General features: G+C 38.0%; 1 protein-coding gene across 1 annotated transcript in view; it reads left to right on the top strand.

Moving 5' to 3' along the window:
• The first annotated feature begins 289 nt into the window (after positions 1 to 289).
• The window catches only part of LOC132105695 (high mobility group protein HMGI-C-like), a 34,650-nt gene continuing 14,564 nt past the window's right edge, over positions 290 to 20,375 (top strand). The window contains exons 1-3 of the mRNA XM_059510999.1: positions 290 to 879; positions 3,320 to 3,406; positions 7,578 to 7,628. Of these exons, the coding sequence (XP_059366982.1) occupies positions 757 to 879; positions 3,320 to 3,406; positions 7,578 to 7,628 (261 nt within the window). The 5' untranslated portion in view covers positions 290 to 756. The remainder of the gene's footprint in view (positions 880 to 3,319; positions 3,407 to 7,577; positions 7,629 to 20,375) is intronic.

Below are 20,375 nucleotides of genomic sequence, written 5' to 3'. Positions count from 1 at the left end.
ATCGTTAACATGTCTTGAGATAAACAAACAAATAAACAGTCTATGAACTGTGCTGTGTCTTTAAACTTTTCTGGAGTGTAGCCAGTAACATGAATGGTGCTGGACACGTGAGTTTGTCTCAATGTGGTCTCCCCTCTTAGTATTTCTCATGTTTTCTCTGGCTGTTGTCCAATTCTTTTCTCTCTCTTTTTGCGCCTCTCGTGCCCCCTCCCTCCCCGTGTTATCCACCCACGGGAAAAGTGATTTTCGCCTCTCTCTCTCTCCTCTTTTTAAAAAAAAATGTATATACCTCATCCTCATCCACAGTCTGTGGACTTATTTCCGTGTGGGCAGCAGGGATGCATTTAAAATGCCCCCATTTTTTGACTTAAACCAATCCGCGTAGAAAGCCGTTCCCCGCAAATTCTTGAATCCGCACTAGTGTGGATTTGACAGTTCACTGTCACACTTCCCTCTGCGAATGTCTCGTTCAAATAGCAATCGATAACCGGGCTTATTTTATTACTAAAGCCACCCCCACTTAATTCTACACAGGAGATTTTTTTCCCTCAGCGTGTGTGAGCCAAATTCTCAAACCAAGAGACAGCACGTGCTTCTCACAAATTAATACCGCGCTTTTAGTTTACATTCTGCATCCCCTTCATGTGCACACCGATTTTAAGCGCATTGTTCTTGATAAGCGCGCATTGGTGAGCGCAAGACACTGACTGCAGGAACAGAACGTGCTTAAGACTCCGTTTGGAACTCACACACACGATGAGCGCGCGCGGTGAGGAAGCCGCCGGCGAAGCTTCAGGATCGCAGGAGCAAACCGAGCCCGAGCCTGCTCCTGCCGAGCCAAAGAAGAGGGGACCGGGTAGACCCAGGAAGCCGCAACAGGTCAGTGTGTGACTCTTATTTCTTCCACCTTTAATATTCTAAATTGAGGAACGGGCGCGTTTAGACCTGCAGGGTTGCTCAATAAACATAATTTAATAAACATAAACTGTAACCTTATATTATGCTACTCTTCGCCCGCACTTTATGGCTCATGTTTACATGCACCCCTGCTGCAAAAACAGCTTAAACCAGACTGGGCTGGTTTGCTGGTCTCTCAGACAGGTCTGGCTGCAGGTTTTGAAGGAAACTGTACCAGTTTTCTGTTTCACCACCTATGCGACCAGCTAAACCTGCTTAACACCAGCTTAGCCAGGCTGGGAGACCAAGTAGTCCAGTTAAGACCAGCAAGCCAATTTAGTCTGGTTTAAAATTTAAAATGTTTCATATATATATATATATATATATATATATATATATATTGGTGTGATTTATTGTACTTTATATTTTGTACAGGATGGAATGTATGGAAACTATGTGTTTACCTGGATAGAAATATAACTTGGCCATAAACATTATATATATATATATATATATATATATAGGCTACAACATTGTGATTTTTTATTTTATTTAATTTCTAATTTTTTCCTCTCAATTTTTACTGCTTTTAATAATGTTTTACCTTCACTACTTCATTTTAACATGCATGCCATGCAGTATGACGAATGATTATTTAAGTGCAGATATTTTAATGTACTTTGAGTTAATAATTCAATTGTGTACTAATTCAAGATAAATTAAAATGTTTCTTTGAAATAGTTTTGATGAATTAAAGTATGGCACACTGAAGGACACTGCTGTCATTTGCAAGAAATATGAAGTCTCTTTGTTTCTACTGTGTTCTATTCAAGAATGTCCACGGGGTGTTTTTAGACAGAAGTATCAAGCTTGTGTGCTTAGATTGTGATTGCATTTGAAGTTTGTGTTTCTCTTGTGGGGAATTCCTGCAGACTGAATGTATAGCTTGTATGTGTGTTAGGTTTATTGTAGGCCTACGAGTAGCACTTGTTTGTATTTGTACAGGAAGCACTTCGTTCCTAGCAGATAGTATTCCAAATTACACGCTTGCCATCTGTTGAACACAACGGTCTCTCGTATGTGATGCTAAAGCACTTTTGTGAGTTGATTCGGATAAGATCTGCTAAATGTATAGCCTGCGCTACAGGGTCCTCTGTTGATGTGATGAGATCAAACCCAGTTTGCTTTAGAAATCTTTTATCAGACCACATAAAATATATATTTTGTTTTTATTCTGAATCATGAACAAACCATTATAGGTTTTCTTAAATGATGCACTGTGATTCGTCTAAATTACAAAACATACATATATTATATAGTTATTATATAGTAATAATTATATAGTAGTATACATAGTTTATAGCAGTAGTATATGTATAGTAATTGATATAGTAGGCCTAAATGTTTTGTGTGTGTATATAGAGATAGAGACAAATGTTGTATATTGGCTATTTTAAATGTACCTGTTGGTGTGAGCAGTGGTTACTATAACAACAGGCATGTAATTAAAATGTAATGTCACTGAACATCTATCTATTTAGTCATGACCACATCCTTCGAAATTCTTGTTTTGAGTGTTTGTGGTCAGAGGATGTGATTCACTATCTTAAGTAATTCACATGTGACTCACTGCAATACCTCTGTTTGCAAATAGCCATGAGGATGAGCTGGCCAGAAGGGTTAAAAATAAAGTCATTCACCAAATATACTGAATTGTTTGTCTGACAAAGATGATGCATGTATGTGGAAACATTTTTTTTTAATTCTTAAAAAAAAACCATTGTTGTATGTGCAAGATTTGAAGATACATTTAGTTGTTTTTCATGTATGCACACACATAGACACACACAACATTTGCTTGTTGCTTTGGCTTTAACTTGTAAAGCCCCAAGTGGATGGGAGACCATCAGTAAATGTGTGTATGGTTGAAGGTGGACCCTGTCTTCTTTGAGAAGAGGGAGAGTGCAGCAGTGGTCTCAAAATGTATTTGGACACTTCTGGACAGTCAAGCTACACTTTAAATGCATGAATGTCTTTGCCTTAGATGGCCAATCAAATGGCACCTGCACTTGGCTAAGCTAATTTTGCAATTACCAGTACTTTAAAGCTGCTGGTCCCAATGTGATTTTAAAAGGCTGTATGAAGTCAGTTCTTCTCTTGTTCACACAGCAGAGTAACCACAGTTGTAGTTCGTCACAGTAACTATGAACATGATCCACAAACGTTTGACAAACAGAAAGTGTCCAGATGCATTTGCTGTTATTTTGAGCAATGTATTTATTGTTTTATAATTTGAAGAAAAAAAAACTGGTATGAAAAGGGTGCTTGTGGTTTCTTCCAAATAAATGCCACTTAGCTTGCTGATGGTCCATGCCATTGTTTTCTGCCCTCATGGCATAAGTTCACCTCCTCTCATTCTCAGGAACCCACAGGAGAGCCTGTCCCCAAACGACCGAGGGGACGCCCCAAAGGAAGCAAGAACAAGGGCCCATCCAAAGCAGTGCAGAAGGTGAGAACCAGGCAAATTTCTGCACACCTCAACAGTAAAAAAAACAAACTCCGCTCTAACTCTATCTATGATACATTCTGTGTATCATTCTATTATGTCTATCCAACTGAAAAGTTGTTCTATCCTTCTATTTATCATTCTATCTATCATGTACCATTTCACAAGAAAAATAATATTAACCTTGGCAGTCTTAATTGAGGAAATGGGCTCTTACCATTTTTATAAATCATTTATCAAGAACATGTCAGGAACATTTAGAAGTATGTGAAATGTGTCAACATCCGGGGCGTATGTATGTGTGTGTGAATGTTGGGGACTGCCTTATTGATGTCTAAATCATAAAGCCTGTGTGAACGGAGTGCAGTGAGCCGAACCTCTTTGCTGTGTATTTCAGCGCAGTAGTTAACACTAAGCTCCAGTAATGTGGCGAGGGGAGTCCTTCTGACCTACACACCTAAAAGTAGCAGTGAATTCTACACACGTAAATACTCTCTCTCTCTCTGTGTCTCGCAAATTACCACGCATACGCGAGAGAACCACAAACATGCAGGCATACACACACACACACACACACACACAGGCATGCATGCATGAAGTGTATACTTTGCGCAGGGAGTATAGAGCATGTTCTGTTGCATATTGCCAAACAAACTCCGTTCCAATTCCTTGCTAATACCCATGTAAACAGAAAAGCAAATAGCAGCATCACATAAGATTTAGTTGCTGTGCATCAGTGTAGCTGAATGTGACTGTCAGCGTTTGTAATGGCATACTTCTGTTTATGTATTGGGAATGCCTTTAAAGAGGAGTTGTTCTGGCGAGGGTTTTGAAATGAAGTCATTAACATTTCAGCCTCGCTTGTGTGTGTGGTCTAGTCTGGCATATGTTTGCGGGACGTTCCCTCCAACTGTCAGTGCGTTTGAGTTTTAGAAGTATTACTATGTGATTCTCATCTCCGAGTTGTCAAGGGATGCTGAGAAGTCTATTTGCGGAATTAGTTTAGGTTAATAACTCACTGACAGCTCCGACCACTCTCTTTTCACAGCGATGTACCACTGTAAACAGTCACGGGACTGCTTTGAAAAGCTTCAGCACTTTTCTGCTAGCGTAATCCCGTTTAATCTTGTTTAGCATTGTTATGATACAGTGGACTGATAAATCCATCAAGATGAAAAGAATCTAAATCGGCAAGGTGCCTCACTAGAGACACTTCTCACAAGATTTGCTCTCCCATCCGCAATCAGTCATCTGTCTCCTACCACTTTCACAACCCAAAGTTTAAAGGCTCTGCTTCTCAAACTGACTCCACACTGATGCTGCACTTGCTCAAACATACTGTAAGTACCAGAGCAGAACTCTTTTGTAAGGTAAGTATTGCAGAATGAGAAAAAACATTGTTATACAAGGTAAATCTTCGGAGGGATGGATAGATGGTTGGTTAGAATGATCGATAGAAGGACAGATGAAAGAATGACAGAAAGACGGAACAATAGATAGATAGATAGATAGATAGATAGAACCTTGAGACAATACAATGAATAAACATAAACCTCTAGATTCATGAAACGTAGCAGTCAATAAATAATGCAGTTTAATTCACGCATTACAGATTCTGCCATTCACATTACAGAGCCTCTGTTGGCTCTTAATTGCACTAAAGAACCCACAGAGCTGGTATCACATGAGCAATCCAGGCTAAATCAGGCTAAGCAAGCAGTAATATACCTCAGCGTTGATTAACATGGTTTTAGTTGTCAACACATATAACCAGACAGTTTCTGCCCTGCTATGATCTTTTTGGTCAATACATTGGCCTTAATGACTAGCCTGAATATTTTCCATTGACTAGATATTGTTGGAACTTGATATGGGGCACCAGGGGGCTAATTTTAAACTCTCCATTCGCAAAAGTGGGTTTGGCAGAGTCGATACCGCCCCTCCCTTTCCATTAATAAGAGATGGCCTTGTCCCCGGCCTCACACGCATGCCAGGATGTCCTGGTGTCGAAAAGGACAGTGAGCACCCAGGCTTGTCTCTGCCGTGGACACGAGACTTGGCTGGACGAGACACGCAAACACTGACATGATTAATTGATCAGGGTGTCGGCTTGCAGACCATTAAATCTCCTCATTAAAAATGCATCATCCCCAACAGAGGACTGAGGGTAGGGAGACACTGATTGGACCGAGAAAGACAGACAGAGACATTGTGAAAGACACAGATGAGGAGAGGTGAGGTTAAAGGGATCGTGTCTTTGAGAATGTGCAGGAATTATAAGCACCGTAATCCAATCTTTACATCACATTTTTTTACCCATTTTCAATCCTGTAAGGACCCACATGGCTGGCCACCAACCCGTAGCTGCCTCTGTGTCCTTTCTAAGTGACCGGCTGCGGCATGAACTATGACGCTCAGGTTTATATTTCTCCATCATGCCTACGCAGAATGGTGAAGCGTCCTTGGGGTATTCAAAACAAACTGTGCTTGTTGGAGAAGTGGTAATGTGAGCCTTGACAATGCCTGCATACTTAGTCAGGGAAAACAGATCAACCCAGACAGGGCTGAACACATCACACACAACACAAGAGACAGGGATGCATTTTAGAAGCTGTTGAGGAAGTCTTCCAACCATACAAATAGGGGTTTAAAGGGACCCACAAAAGAAAATTCTGTCATCATTTACCCTCATGTATTTTCAAACCCATATGACTCTTTCTTCACTGTCAGAGAAAAATGTGATAAAATTGTACCTTCAGGAGTACATTGGGGCAGTTCCTTTAAAGAGAAAACTTTGTGCCTTATCTTGATCTAAATGGTGCATATTAGTACCTTAAAATAGGAATATGTTCCCTTAAGGAACTGCTGTAAATATTTTAAGAGTAAATAAAGTACAAAGTTGTCCCTTTAAAGACGCTGAACCATGACAAGCTGTTGAACCCCCATAGGTAAAATTTATATAAAAGGTGAATATTTGAAGAAAATAATGAAGGTAAATGTGGGTCTGTAAAACTTTCAAATGACCAGAAAGTGTCTCATATGGCTCGTTCGTGGTATTTCAAAATTTCTGACACCATACGCTAGGTTTGGGTGAGGAAAAGATCCAAATTTAAGACATTATTTACTGAAAATCTTAATGTCTTAACTGGCGTAGTACTTCCTTGAGAGAAGTATAATGTTGTCCGAACAAGAGCTGTTTTAGTATTATTTATGTATTGTTCACTAAAAAAAAATTTCATTTTAATTTCATAAAATTTTTTTAGTAATGTAATTTTTAGCAATTTTGTTAGGATTTTTATAACAACACTGATTTGTATCTCACTTGGTTGGACGTACTCTGCTGACAAACATGACAGCACTGACGCCTACCCTTCTTGGGTCATTCACAGAATTCAAAGATGTTTGATGATTTGGGTAAAGTTTCCTGCAGGCCTCTGTATAACAAAAAAGCCCATGACCAGAAGAAAACTTTATATCCTATAAATAAAGAAGACACGTCTTGTCTTGTTAATTGTCTCCGACCACGCTGTTCAAACCCACGGGGCAAGGCTCTCCTGCTTCCACTTGTCAAATAATTTCAGGTACATTTTCAGAGGAGGACAAAATTGTTGCTTGAATGACACATAATGTCCTTGGAAAAAAATACCCTGCTGTTTTGGTTCATACGGTGGAGTTAGACAACAGTCAAATCAGAAATCTTGCCTCCTAAACATTATTAATGTTCTTTAGCAACAGGAAGGTGAAGTTATGTTTTAGAAAAAATGTTAAAGACATAGGTGTTTTATCTTTACAGACTACTTCAGTGAACTTAAGTTGGAGCCACTATTATAGAAACCCCATAACTGTCTTTCATGGCCCTTATCTGGGTGGTTTTGCTGATAATGGTGCTCTTATTTACACTTGAATGGCATAAAATTCCTCTAGTGAAATATTACGCCGTACAGACCAAGAACTTGAGCAATGGAGATAGTTCATTGTTGGAGGCCCGGATATACCTTACAAACTCTTTCTGCATTAAAAGCGTTAGAGGAAATGGAGACCTAGCATTTAACCTTCTCCTTTTGTGGCTGTATATGAAAATGACTCTGCTTGTGACAAATTGTGTGCCTGAAAAATTTGTTTAAAGCACTTGATGAAATACCGGCCACTAATTCATGGTTGTTGGCATTTGCAGAAAGCTGAGACCACAGGGGAGAAAAGACCTAGAGGAAGACCCAGGAAATGGGTGAGTTGGTTTACATTAGTCATATATATAACTGAACACATCCATTTGCAGCACGTTCCCATTTACCTTCCAAAACTTTGCAGGAAAATTCACCAGTATGCTTTTCAGTGTATCATCAAGCTTTGGAAAAAAATATTTTGAATCAGGTTTTATTATTCAGTCATTCATTATTAAACAAAAATTATGTTTATATTTTATGAATACATTTTAATTTTATGAATTTTCTTGTAATGTTAATTTTTATACAATTTCCTTTATTATTCAATTAATAAACAAAGTATTTTCCTGTTGACCTGGCTTTTTATGGAGTCTTAGATATATACTGATACCTGGAAACATAAATTTGTCATTATATATAGGCCTATATATATATATATATATATATATATATATATATATATATGAATACATACATACAGACAGACATACATACATAAACACACATGGTGTATTTATTTAGTATTTTACCAATTAATAAGATTTGAGTATAAAGTCTTGAATTAATATCCTGCAACATAAGTGTAACATTACATAAACATAACCATTTTTATATACCAACAATATTGTAGAAAAGTATGATTGATTTAATTCAGTCCTTTAGGAGTAAATTTGTAGGGGTATTTGTAACTTAAAGCAAAAAACAACTTAACCTTATATATATCTTATATATGTTTTTTTATGGTGAAATAAAAAAAAAACATATATAAAACATATATAAGGTCAAGTTTTATATTTGAACTTACAATTACATATATAGTTATTATTTAAAAAAATATATATATATTTCAGTATAAATATGTTACTCTTTTTTTAGTATACATTTATGCATAAATAATTCAAACCACTCATGTACTTGTTTTACCTAATCACTTATTCATTGCAGAATTCATGTGCAAAAGATTCAAAGGATGTGCAAAGGATTCGCAACTGTTTGCACTCAGGTCTAATTCAGCAGTTCTTCCAGTAAAGTTTTGGGTGTTTATCAGCCTGACACATTTGATTGATAGCTGGAGGAGTAAAGCCGAAGGCAGTTAAAAGTGCCACCAGAATGACTACGGGGAGATATGGAGAGAATGAACCCTTTGTGGCATGCCGACTCTGTGTCCTTATGGATTTTTCTCAGGCAGACAGGAAAAGCAAAGCATTCCGAGGCCCCTGGACACACATGCACACACACACCGACTTGAAAGATTCAAAAGTGTGTCACATCTGAATTCACTATACGTTTTTAGGAAAGTGACGGCACAGATTTGATATACCGTGTGCAAATCTTTAAAGTCGGCTATTTTGTTCTCAGATCCTCGGATCCTCAGTGTGGTTTCATTAAACAGTTCGACATAGTTGCATGAATTCACATATAGCAGGGGGGCTGAAATGATTTGTTCAATACAGAAATGAGTATATTTGTATTGGAGGAAAACATGACCCATCTGACTCTATCATCCAGGAATGCAATTTGAGTCACATGTGAGCCGAGCTGTTCCAAAACACCCTTTACATCCAGGTCTCGGCTGAGCCCCTATAGCGTACATGCTAAAGTTCAGCTTTTACTCGTCACGTCAAACTGTTTTAGAACAGAAACTTTAAACTTTATTAGACACACAAAGCATTAGATAGATCAGAGAATGAGGGCAGGTTTACAGAAGCATCTCTAGAAGGCAAGAGCCCTGCTTGTGGACAAAAGTGTTTTTTGTTTTTTTTATTTACCAACCTTTTTTTTTTTTTTACTTTATGGTACGTTATTTGCATTTGGACTGTGAAAGATAGGATAGAAAGTGATTGGTAGAAATGAATTGTTGCTAATTGGATTCAAACTTGTGGTGTATGAGCACCAAGGCTCTAAATCTGGTTTTGTTGTTAAGTGAAAAAGTGAAGTGAAGTGACATTCAGCCAAGTATGGTGACCCATACTCAGAATTTGTGCTCTGCATTTAACCCATCCGAAATGCACACACACAGAGCAGTGAACACACACACACACACACACTGTGAGCACACACCCGGAGCAGTGGGCAGCCATTTATGCTGCGGCGCCCGGGGAGCAGTTGGGGGTTCAGTGCCTTGCTCAAGGGCACCTAAGTCGTGGTATTGAAGGTGGAGAGAGAACTGTACATGCACTCCCCCCACCCACAATTCCTGCCGGCCCAGGACTCGAACTCACAACCTTTCGATTGGGAGTCCGACTCTCTAACCATTAGGCCACGACTTCCCTTAAGTTAGTTGCATTATCTAGATAGTTTTTTCTTTTTCTTTTTCCTTTTTTTTTGGTACATTAATCGCTTTTAACGCACCAAAGTGTTGCACTTTTCATGGAGCATGTCTATTAGAGAATAATTATAGAAAGCTACATTTCAAAAGTCCATTTTCAAAATAGCGTCAAACCTGAAAATACTTTTTTTTCCACACAACATAGTAGGGTTAATGTTGATCCAGACACGTGTTTAAATAAGTGTGTGAGATTGAGAGTCTGAACGGCTGAACTCTCTGGACTGAACTGATAAAGTTTACATTTATTGCCCTATTTCCTTTGTACTGATGCCCAAAGGTGCGTTCGGCTGCACTTTCATGATGGCTGCGTGATGCAGGTACACACTCCCACACACACACACACACACACACACACACTTGATCCACCCACACACTGATGTCAGTTAATCTTAAACAAATAGATAATGGAGTGATTTGCTTTGTAGATGCTAAGTAGACTTTGTAAATGTTTTTCCTCACTTAGCAACATAAATAGCAAATAAAATAGTACCTTTTTTCTCATTTATAAACATTCTACACATAAAGAAATTAATGTGGTGGAAATTATTCCAAAATAAACCAAAAAATTAGCTTTTGCTTGATGCTGTATCCATGAGTATGAAGTTTGAGACAACCTTTTTCAGAGTATGTCTTCAAAGATGTAACCAGAAAAAACGTTTGTCCTCCTGATTGAAACACAAGCAAACAAACTAAAAGATTATGGGTCAAAGGTTAAATAGACTTATGCAAGGGCAGAAGTCTGTCAGCGAACAGGAGATTTCTCTCATGGAAGTATAATAAATTTTACCCTGTGGAGAAACAAATATTCTGGCGCTTTCAACTATTTTCCTTTGAGAAAGGCATTTGCAATAAGAAAAAACAAAAAAAGTTTTTTTAGCTACAAATTAAAATCCTGTTTTTAATAAAATTCTAAGATTTAGAATTTTCGTTTATATTTCCTTCATATTTTTCCTTTATTTCGTATTTTGTTTTTAATTTAACAAGTGAAACAATATGAAGAGAAATGCTTAGAAAATCACTCATAAAAGCTTGTACGGAAAAACGGACAACTTAATGTAATGATAGTACTAATCAAATTATTATTAAGACATAATTTTTAAAGAATAGTCACCAGAATTTATTCACCAGAATAATGTAAATACACAACACAGTATTTCAACAAAAGATATGCTTTTGATTATTACAATTTATTGAAACCATTCAAATGGAAGCGAGAAAATTAATGGATATTATAGAATTTTGTGAAAATGAAACTAAATCGAGAGAAAACATATTTCATAATACAGCATTAATAATAATTTGATTAGTACTATCATTACATTAAATTGTCCATTTTTCCGTACAAGTTTTCATGAGTGATGAAAAATGTACTTTTTGTTAAACTTGTAATAAATTGCTGTTCAAGTTTCATGATTTCAGTTTATTTAGACATGCTTTTTGATTGGTAAATTTTAATTTAACCATTAAAACATATTCTTGAAAATAAAACAGAATCCAGAAAAATTGAATGGGAAAAATAAAACAGGTTTCATAGGGCCCTACTTAAGCTTTTTCTAATGCACAAAGACACATGTTGCAGTTGATATGAGTTACAAGCTGGTGTGAATCTGGAGTCATATTCATCATGCTGTAGTCATACTACAAACATCCTGAATGTGGAGTGGGCATAGTGGTATGACATCCTGTGAATAAGTCCGAGATGAACTTGTGGCCAAGTGTATGAATGATAATGAGTCAGAGATGGAGAGCAGAGAGAGATAGGACTCCGATCGGAACGTTAGGATGTCCGAAAAAAGAATGAGCCCTGCATTTCCAGATGTGTGCCAAGGCTTTTTTTGAGTTCAGCCAATGCAGTTTGCGGCAGAAAACCAACATTTTTTGTCTTCCTGTCTCCTTTTTTATGAATGGGCAATAGGAAACGTGTGCGTCTGCAGCCCTCTGTCCTCTTGTATGGGTCATTGTGTGTGGGTTATGATCTGTTTAGCATGTCACAGATGAATTGACATGGATGAGGGGCTGCACGGCGGTCTCCACATCTACAGGGTGGAATTGACAAGAGCTTTGCCATTCCTCGTCTGGATAAACAAGTCAGTTTTCTTCATTCAGCTACTGCTCGCCCTCCTGGAACTAATTATAGCATATCCTTTTTGGCTACAAGGGGCCGCTGGAATGTTTTCCTTTGGCCCCCTCCCCCAACTAAGTATCTCCACCCCCTAAATGGTTAATAGTGGAAGGTGGCTCTGGCTACGAGAAGAGAAAAAAAAAATGCTTTAATCACGTTCATTCCTCCAGAGATATTTAGGACAGCCACCAAAGGCTCATCAGGACTGCTTCATCTGTCAGGTTCAGAATGACCCCTGTTGAGATGGATGCATTGAGCTTTACGCTTTCAGATGGGAAATCCAGCAGTCAGAGGATGCAGAAAAGTTTGGGATTCTTAAAATAATATTTTGCAGGTGGCAGAGCTGCTACGTGAGGATATTAGTTTGCTGCAAAAAACTGTGCTTCTCTAGAATGAAAATATCATAAAGACCTTGAGTTGTTTAATTTGCTAACAGGAATATTTATACAAAAGGATTTGTTGTTTTCAGCAATCTGCCATGATGAGCTCATCGGTTGCTAGATTGCATCCACAAGGAATATAAAAATTGTATTCAATTTTTTTTCAAAGCTGAGAAATAAAGCTGAACAAATGTAGATTTTTCAGCATTTTGATTATATGTTTGCCTTTTTTTGATGCGATGAACCATTATTTCAACCAAAGGTGGAGTAAAGTGTCAAGTAATTAATAAAACTTTTATTTAAAAACAATAAAGACATGTTTTTCAATGGAAGCGCTTAAATATTATTCAATATTAGTAATAAAAAACCAAACAGACATACATAAAACTAATACAAAATGAAAAATCAAAACGCACACAAATGAAAACGAAAAAATAAAAACAATAATATCTCTGGGGTACTGATTGATATATGTTAGAAATGATACAAAATCTTTGTATACATTTTCCTGAAAAAGTTTATAATAAAAAATCCTCATGTCTCCTCATATATAATTTTTATGAAGCTATAATGATGCAGTATTTAAAAAAAAATGGCCAAATAAAAAACCTCATTAAATGATATTAATATTAACTATATTTCATTGTTTCCTAATAAATACTGAATTTTCCATACATCTCACTCTACTTATGCTTTAAAATTATGACCATATGTCAGTTTTTTTTTTTGAAAGGACATCTTTGAGTATAAATAACTCCATTCACTGGGTGCAGAATTGCACTATAACATTTCATTACTCGTCTCCGCTCTAGTCCTTTTGTTATTTATAAATTAGGCCAACAGGAAGTCCTGCTATAGGGAGAATTCCGCAGATCCCCTGCACCAGGCGTAATGTTGTTTGCTAGATTTGCTTCAGCAGCCAAAAGACTGATTTATTGCCCCCCTCTTCCTTTTCCGGGTGCTCCTCCTGCACAGGTGCGGAGACGGACCGGGTCCGCTGTGCCAAGCGGACAAGCCGCACTGTGTTGCAGAGGTGGGGGCTTGTTGGAACGGACTATCTCTGTCCTCAGACAGCTAACATTATTCAGTTCCCTTTCATACTGCCAACTGGCCGGTGTCCAGCGTGTTTACACGTTTGGTTGCTCTGCAAGCGAGACCATGGCAGAGAAGGGAGAAGTTCTTGTGCTCTCTCTAGACCTGCAAGGCCCTCCAAGTGTTAGTTAGCTAACAGCCCTGCTCGTTTGTTACCAAGGCAAGAAGTGGGAATGCCGGCGAAGACAATGGATTTACTTCCCATGGTGTCTTCAGACCGTGAGGGATGTCACATGCACTCAAAAGATCAGGCCAAGAGTTTGACGCTATGATGTCCACCTCATCTTACGCCAAGAATTCCTTTGATATGAGGTTGACGACAGGGTCGTGATTCATACTCGCTCTTCCCTTCCCAGGTGGTTCACTCCGCCAATGTTTGTTGGATCATGACGGCCTCGCAAACATCTGAGCAGGTCGCTCTCCAGCTTGCCAAACTGGAGGAAAAAAAAACAACCGGGACGCTGTAAACCTAACGACTCCCACCTCTAGGAAGAGATGAGGAAATAAGTGAATGAATAAGTGAAGAGGCACAAATGAGCGTAGGACAGGAGACGGTGGGGAGGAAGTTCTCTCTCATCTCACACAAGGATCTGACGCTTTTGGCTGGAGGACAGACAGTGTTGTCAGGTGGTGAGGAGTGGAATCAGAGCCGAGGGAAATGGGAGGGAGAGTCTGGCAAGGAAGAGGGGAGGCGTTCTGCATTTCAAGGGGAACAAGGGCTGCGATTGGGAGTCATCCAACAGTCTCGATTTGGTGGGGAGGCTTGGAAAACCCTCAGCTGCTGCCAAAGTGTGAAAAGATTCTTTCTCCCCCACCCTTTTTTAATGTGTCCATGTGTGAGGCGGGAGGAGGGTATTGTGATGGGAATTTGGTGTCAAACATCAAAACCTTTTTATAGCCTTCGCAAGCCTCCCGGGCAAAATATTGAACTCGGCTCTCAGCTGAGGTCCTGTCCTTCTCTGAGTCAGTGGCTTGGCCTTTCAGCCTATTCCACACTAAATGAGGCTGAAACAGCAAGATGCTGTCAGCTTTATTTAAACTTGTAAACAAATCCCAATGTTTGAAGAACACGGCAATGAGACTTTGCTTTGAGTCATTTGGGCGTCAAAATGTCCTGTTACTTTTAAATTAAAATTGACCCTATTTACTTTATTAATACTTGTTCGTGTTATAGTGCATGATTCGTCAAGACACATTATTCAAAATATTTCATCAGAATTGAATAACTTGCCCTGCCTAGACTTTTATTTCCATATGATTCACCCAGACTAACGTTAATGTAATATTATGTAACGCAAAGTCCAAATAGACTTCTCAGTCTACAGTCATAAGCAATGTAAGTACTGTGATAGTTATAAAAAAACTGATAGATTTAAAAAAAAAGACTCAAATCTGATTCTTCATTCTTCACAAAAATTGTACCTTTAGGGGTACAAAAACTTAAAGGGACACCTTTTTTTACCACTAAAAGATTGATAGTAGTACCTTATGGGTACGCTTAGGCTATTACTTCTATAAGGTACTGAACTAACATGCACCTTTTAATGGTAAATGAGTACAAAGTCCCTATTACACTCCTAAAGGTAAAAGTTTTGCATTTCTATCTATTTTTTTAGTCTTCACAAAGTCAACAACCAATCGGTTCCTAATGAATAAACTTATTCGACTGTTAGAAAAATTCTCAGTTTTGAGAAACAAAGTTGCAGTCACATGAAATAAAGTAGTTAAATGCAAACTGATTTACTCTCCCCAAGAATTACTCCATTTCCACCACATAAAAAAATTTATAAAATCATAATTATGATATAAAAATCAGACAGTCGAAAAAAAAAAAAACCTTTTTATATCATTGTGACTTGTCATAGACATGACTTTTTATGTTATAATTGCTATTTTTAGTATAATTTTGACTTTTTATGTTGTATGATTGATGAAATCAAGTTTTTCATACATTTTAACTTGTTGAATGTTTTGTTTCACTTGCAAATACTTGACATTACAGACGTAAAAAGGGTTGTGAATGTCAAGTCATGTTGACTCGAGTTGAAGCGCCAGTTTGCCAGCATAAATAATAAAGAAGGTCTTGTGGGTTAAAACAAACTTCTTGTTTGTACAGCATGTTCGGAAAAGTTACTTTTCATAGTTTTGATTTCGTTTGGCAGGACTCCTCCAGCTAGACGTAGTTGGATGGTGACTAGATTTTTGTAATGAGCTGCAAACATTTTATTAGCAATTATTGAAACCCTGGGCAGGAGTTGGGGTCTTGAATTATGCACTTGCAAAAGCTTCGTTTACATTGTGGCTTGGAGCCGTTCCTGTCCCTCACTTGGACGGCTGTGTGAGTTAGATACAGCGTGAGAGAGAGAGAGTGGACATCTCTACCTCATTCCCTGCATTCCCCAAGCCCTCTCCTCTCCTCTCTTTTCCCCTCGTCTCTTTTTCTATCTCTCTCCCTCTCAATCTGGGGCCCGAGAAGCTGAATACCTGCCAACAGGGGCGTGTGTTCAGTCTGGGGCTCTACTCACACAGCAGGAGTTTGCTGGGACCACCTCAACGGATTTCCACCGGTGACCCCTGTGACCTCTCCCCCTCATCTCTCGCCCCCCCCCCCCCTCTCTTTCCTGTTCCAGCTTCTGGAAGCGCTTTAATCATTTTGCTCTGAACCAGCGACCATAACAGCTGCCTCGATAGGTGCTCCCGAGATGAGAATGTGAGAGGCAAGAGACTGAAATGGGGGAGAGAGAAGGGCGCAAGTGAAACCAATGATTACAAAAACTGATAAAGAAGGTTTGCCCATATTAGAGAGATTCAGTAGTGTAATGTTTTCTGTTGTTCAGTTGGTAGATTCATATTTTATGTTGTATGCAAATAAAATTTAATTGTAAAATAGAATTCAAAATAAGAAATAATCACAGTGAGTGATAAAAAAAGTCTCAGTTGTGAAATATAAAGTCTCAATTACCTGGAAGCTTCCATAACATCACGATACTGTATATTTTCTCTTGCTGTCAGTGTTCAGGTTTTTTTTCTGCAACTTTAGGAAAAATTGTTAAATCATAAATGGTAAATAATAAAATAATTATGAGATAAACAGTCAAAAATTTTAGTCAAAAAATTTATCTGATAATTTTACCTTTTATTTTGTAGTTTAAACTTAATATCATAATGTTGAATTTGAATTTTGACTTTTAATGTCATAACTAAGAATTTTTATCTCATAATTTTACCCTTTTTGTTGTAATTTAAAATCAATATGTCAATGTTGACTTTTTATCTCATCATTTTGACTTTTAAGCCCATACTTGATTGTTTATCTAATAAATGTACCTTTTGTGTTGTTATTTAAACTTAATGTCTCATAATGTTGACCTTTTATCTCTGAATTATGACTTCTCATATTAGTATGTCATAATTATGATTTTTTTTAAACCATTTTTTTTCTCCTAAAAATATGGAAATGGCCTTTCATAAATTTAGTTCCTAATTTCATAATACACTTTATATACCTTTGAGAGGAGCTATGATGAGAACAGCACAATGCAATCATTTGCAATCAATAGTTAATTTAAAATCGGCACTTAATTAATCAATCCATAACGGCAGCGTCAATACTGAAATGGTGCTGAAGTGTGAATGAATAAAGGAAAAGAAGTGAGGGAGAGGGCTAGGAAGACAGGAAATCTTTGTGTTTGTATGAACAAGGAAAGGTATCTGGCATACATTATTGATGGGGACACCTCTGCGACACCGGTCCTTTATCATGGTATGGCCAGGCGGGGAAGCGGTTCACACAGAGGGCTGTGCACATGCTTTCTTTCACTGATGTCTTTCTCTAGGCACTTCAGCACATTTCCATGAAAACATGTATGTTACAGTGACTTTGATTTGTACACCCCGAATCTGAAGAAAAACAACCCCAGAGTAAAAGCTGTTAAGAACTATGACAGTATTATGAATTGTTACCAGGCTCAGGACCTCTGCATTCACTCTTTTAAAAAATACTTTCAGAAGTTTGTTTTCAATATCTAGGCCTTTACATAGATAATATTTGCTGAGAGTAGTGTGTATTTATAGTGTGTGTGTGTGTGTGTGTGTTGTGTGTATATATATATATATATATATATATATATATATATATATATATATATATATATATATATATATATATATATATATATATATATATATAGCAAATATTGATATGAACGATTAATTGGGAATGAATCATTGTGTTTAATAATAATTATTATTAAGACACATTGTTATTCTTTATTTTTATTGTGCTTTTTTGGCATGTATTAAAATGAATATCTATATGATAATTAAATAAATATTGATTTTAATTATTATTAATTTAATTATTATTTTAATTATTTATTTTTAAATTTGATTTAATTTACATTTTTATTTATTATTATTTTGATTTTATTTATTCATTCAGTAGCCCTGCTGCAATGCATTTGAAAAAAAAAATACATTTGAAAAAATAAATAAATAAATATATATATATAAATATATATATATATATATATATATATATTTTTTTTTTTTCATATATCCTAAATCCTTTTTTTATTGTTTGAGTTGGAATGTTTAGTAAAATTGAAACAGACTTTGGCAAACAGATCGAGAACTATAAATCTATATTTCAGAGTATGTAAAGAATCCCATTGGACCGACTAAGGTATGGACCCAGTTTCCAATAAAGACCCCACAGAGCCCCAAGAACAGTAAAAAAAACCCAAACCTGGAAAGTTTTGTGGAACTGAAGTAAAAAACCTGAATTACTGTGCAGACCCCCACCACTCCTCTCCCTTCTCTTCCATTTTCCTTTGAAAAAACTCTGGGAACTGATTTCACTTCAAACAGCAGAGGCTCCTAAACGGACCAGATCCAATTTGTCTGCGCTTTTCTTTCCCTCCAGAACACTCAAAAAAAAAAAAAAAAAAAGGCCTCCTAACAAAAGGCTGCTTGTCCTGCCAGGAATTTTCCACATTCCTTGCTCTGGCAGACATTTTTCTTTTCTACAAAGGGCCCTTCGGCAAATTCCCCCTAATCGCAGGGTTTAGCTCAGCTCTGATAGGTGGCATTCATAGCACTGTTTGGTTGGGGAGGGTACTTGATTTGGAGTCCGAGAAGGGACGGGTGAGCAGTGGGGTGGGCAAGGGGGCTCTTGGACCTGGAATCCTTTGAGATTCGGCCGAACCGGTGGAGGCATTCCAAGAGAGATCACAAAGCCAGTGCTGTGGCCCTGTACCCTGGAGATGTCTGGCTTTTCCCCACTTCCACCTCCAGTTTAACAGAACATGTGGCCTTTATTCATGGGAGCGGAGGGGGTGCAGTTACTGGGTGGCTCGTCTGTGGGGTCCGCCTCTAGTGAGGGAGTCCTTGGATAAGTTTGCCTCATCAAATCAAGTAGAGTGTTTTTTTATGTTTCCTGTCTTTGTGGAATTCTTGTCAGCAGCCCTAAGGAGACTATGTTCAAATAAGGGCGTTTTTTCTCCACAAACGCAAAACATATGTTAGTCGTTTAAGTTTAAAGCGAATGTGAGCTGCATTCCGTTTTTCTAAACTTTCCCTCTTTATTTTACCAGGCAGTCAGGTAAAATGAATACGGCTTATGGGCAGGAAAGGGTCTCATGGACCATACCATGTTAAAGCACCTCCATAACAGTACAGATTTGGACATTCACAGGCTCAGGCAGAATCTGCAGACTTTCTGTGCTTATTTTGAGGGAAAATCTGTCAAATTCTGCCTATCTAAATAGACAGATATATTAGATATAGCAAAGAGCACTACAATAGGGACTCGCAACATTTTGTCCAGCCACAAATGAAGTAGAACACAAAGTACGGTTTTCCTCCAAAATCTGCAACTTTGACAGATTGGATTACAGAAATTGTAATTATACTTTTTTTAAACATATATTTTGCAGGAAAAGGTGTTTATAGTTTACAGTGTTTACAGTAAAATGTGTCTTAATACTAATTATATGATACTAAATAGTATTTATTAATTATTTTATATTTTCACTTTTTATTTTAATTTTAGTTTTAGTAATTTTGTAATGAGCTATTGCCATTTTTAGTAGTTATAAAAAACGTCTCAGGTTACGAATGTAACCATGGTTCCCTGAGAGGGAACAGGACACTGCGTCCTCTGAGGGGACACTACGGGGAACACCTCGTCGTGACCCATGTCTGAAGCATACTTTGAAAAACGCCAACGTGTTGGCCGGCGACAGCCTCTGACGTCACTACCAGCGCGACTATAAATACGCGCCCATAGGATTTGTCACTTATCTTCTTCGTGAAGCTTGCGTCCGAAGCATGGCAGGGAGCTAGAGGACGCAGTGTCTCGTTCCCTCTCAGGGAACCATGGTTACATTCGTAACCTGAGACGTTCCCTGTCAAGGGAACTTCAAACTGCGTCCTCTGAGGCGACACTATGGGGAACAGTATACCCACGCCGCCATGCTGAGGGGAGTGCAGGCCAGAATCATGGCAAACACTAAGTACCAACTCCATTTCACCGGGAGTCGCCCCTGGGACGGTTCGATGGCTGTCTATGACATTATCCCTTATGGCCAAAGGCCTAAGCTACATACCCAACTTACCTGTAGGGCCTTGGCCCGGGGTAGAGCTGAAGGCTTGGAATCACAAAAGATTCCTTTAAAGGGATACGGCTAAGAACCTAGCACTTTCTTTTACCAAATCTTGCCTGTCACACAGGGGCTACTGCTAACTTTCGCAAAAAACTTGCCGAAAGAGCTGTCCCAACAGTACTCTAATAGCAACGCCCTGTTCTAGATAGGTATCAGAGGATACCTGGGTGGAGTGGCGCCCAAGATGAACGGGGCTTTAACTGACTCAAGAAAGGGCACGA

This window comes from Carassius carassius, chromosome 26 (assembly GCF_963082965.1).
Source record: "Carassius carassius chromosome 26, fCarCar2.1, whole genome shotgun sequence".
Classification (NCBI taxonomy): domain Eukaryota; kingdom Metazoa; phylum Chordata; class Actinopteri; order Cypriniformes; family Cyprinidae; genus Carassius; species Carassius carassius.
Note: the sequence above shows the minus strand (reverse complement) of the source record. Positions and strands in the feature narration are given on the sequence as shown.